General features: G+C 44.3%; 1 protein-coding gene across 1 annotated transcript; it reads left to right on the top strand.

Annotated features, from left to right (window-relative positions):
- Positions 1–643: 643 nt before the first annotated feature.
- On the top strand, positions 644–1012 carry LOC124655756 (pollen allergen Lol p 2-A-like). Its single transcript, XM_047194607.1, has one exon. It carries the CDS (start codon positions 644–646, stop codon positions 1010–1012), a length of 369 nt encoding a protein of 122 aa, XP_047050563.1.
- Positions 1013–1978: the final 966 nt, after the last annotated feature.

Here is a 1978-nt window from a genome sequence, read left to right as displayed (position 1 = left end):
TTTGTGCAAATTTGTAAGAGTGGATCGTTCACAGGTTAGGGTTAGCCACTGCCTTGCAAACTTTGCAAGAGTATAACACCAAACTGATGTATGGCTCGGTTCCGGTCCTGATATAATGTTTCGGGAATTGGAATTGGAGCGTCTTGTAACCCTATCTGATTAATGAAATCCCTTTTTGCCCGCAAAAAAAAGAATGTGTAAATACATCTATATCTAACAAAAGCTGAATCATTTGTTTCTAAGCTTATTTTGAAACGAAGGAAATACTTCTGGGTTTTGGATACCCACTGAAACGTTCACTTTGGCTGCGTGAATGATGCATCAGCGGCTATCTGATGAGAAGGCTGACAGCCACTGTGAGTTCTCTTGTCCGCTGCTAATTCTGGATATACTACATAAACAAGGCATGCATGCAGAAGCGACCAACGGATGACGGCCCCGCGATGTCTCTGTCTGTGGCCATGAGACCGAGCTTTGTCCGTGGCCGTTCCCTTCCGACAGGGCCACACTACTATCTGCGACAGTGCGACATGGCCGGAGCGCCGTCCCTAAATACGTACCCCAGCCATCATCCATCCCCATTTGAAAATCAACAGCATCTTGCAGCAATACACAACAACGACCAATCATCTAACCAACCTCGATGGCTTTCTCACCAGGCTGCCTGCTGGTCGCGACGGTGCTGGCGGCGATGCTGGCCGGCGCGTGGTGCGCCCCGCCGTCGGTGACGTTCACGGTGGACAAGGGGTCCAACGAGAAGAACATGGCGCTGCAGATCAAGTGCAGCAAGGAGGGGGACGCCATGAAAGCGGTGGAGCTCAAGGAGCACACCTACAACAAGTGGCTCTTCCTCAACAAGGGCGCCGGCGGCGTGTGGCAGGTCAAGAGCGACAAGCCACTAAAGGGCCCCTTCAACTTCCGCTTCGTCACCGAGAAGGGCATGAAGAACGTCTTCAACGACGTCGTGCCGGCCAACTTCAAGGTCGGCACCACCTACGCCCCCAAGGAGTAGACTTATTTGAGTAGTCGAACGATCGGCCATGGATCGTCGGTCGTCGTCGTGAGCTTTTTATTTTCCTCTTTCAGATCGTATCATAAATATTTGTTGAGGCTTTATTTTTGAGGTGATTATATATATGCATGTATGATTGAGAGAAGCAAAGCGGATGTGTTGTTTGCTGGCACTGACACTGTGAGCTCCTGATTTACATTGCACGAAACATCAGAAGTGCACATTACATACAAATGAGCAAGGAATTTCACTTTTCTGCTTTTGATGCCACACGAATTAAAACCCACTACACATTCGGAGTTAAGACAATAATCTTCTGAAAATTGTAATTAAGTCCTGAGCTCGAACACTTAAGTGAAAAAACATATTTTCAAATATCAAACAGTTCTGAAAGTAAGTATATAAGTAAACAATTTCGTGAATTATGTGTATTTCAAAATACAATGTATTTCCTAACAAAATTTTGCAGATATGTAGATCATATCAGTATATATAACCGCGTACTAGAAATTGGATTTTTTGAAGCTCAGAATATCCTTTTTTTATTTTTGTGAATATTCTTTGCTCCATGGAGCCCTGGACCCAAAACGATGCGCCACTCCATAGTCCTCAAACTTATTCACTCTTCATCTGACGGGTCGTTAACTAAATTTCACTATTCATCTTCATCCCCAAGCTACCTAATCCAGAAGAGAGAGTCTGGTACCTATAACTATTTTGAAGAAGATTTGTTTCCCTTTTGTTCATGAGTCGTCCTTTATTATACCACGGAGCTTGTTTGGTCGTGTGTATGAGTGTATCTTTGTATGTGGAGGTCAGACTTAAGCTTACGTGGTTGGATCATTCGATGTGGCTTTGAGCTCGACGAAGATTTTCACTATCCAGGAAACTATAATGGTGTGCATATCATTCAAGTGATATGTAATCAGTTACAATAATCATTTAAGAAGAACATCTAGCAGGCTT

This window comes from Lolium rigidum, chromosome 5 (assembly GCF_022539505.1).
Source record: "Lolium rigidum isolate FL_2022 chromosome 5, APGP_CSIRO_Lrig_0.1, whole genome shotgun sequence".
Classification (NCBI taxonomy): domain Eukaryota; kingdom Viridiplantae; phylum Streptophyta; class Magnoliopsida; order Poales; family Poaceae; genus Lolium; species Lolium rigidum.
Note: the sequence above shows the minus strand (reverse complement) of the source record. Positions and strands in the feature narration are given on the sequence as shown.

Excerpts from the sequence above, each read along its gene's own strand:
- LOC124655756 (XM_047194607.1), top strand. The coding sequence starts at position 644 with ATGGCTTTCTCACCAGGCTGCCTGCTGGTCGCGACGGTGCTGGCGGCG.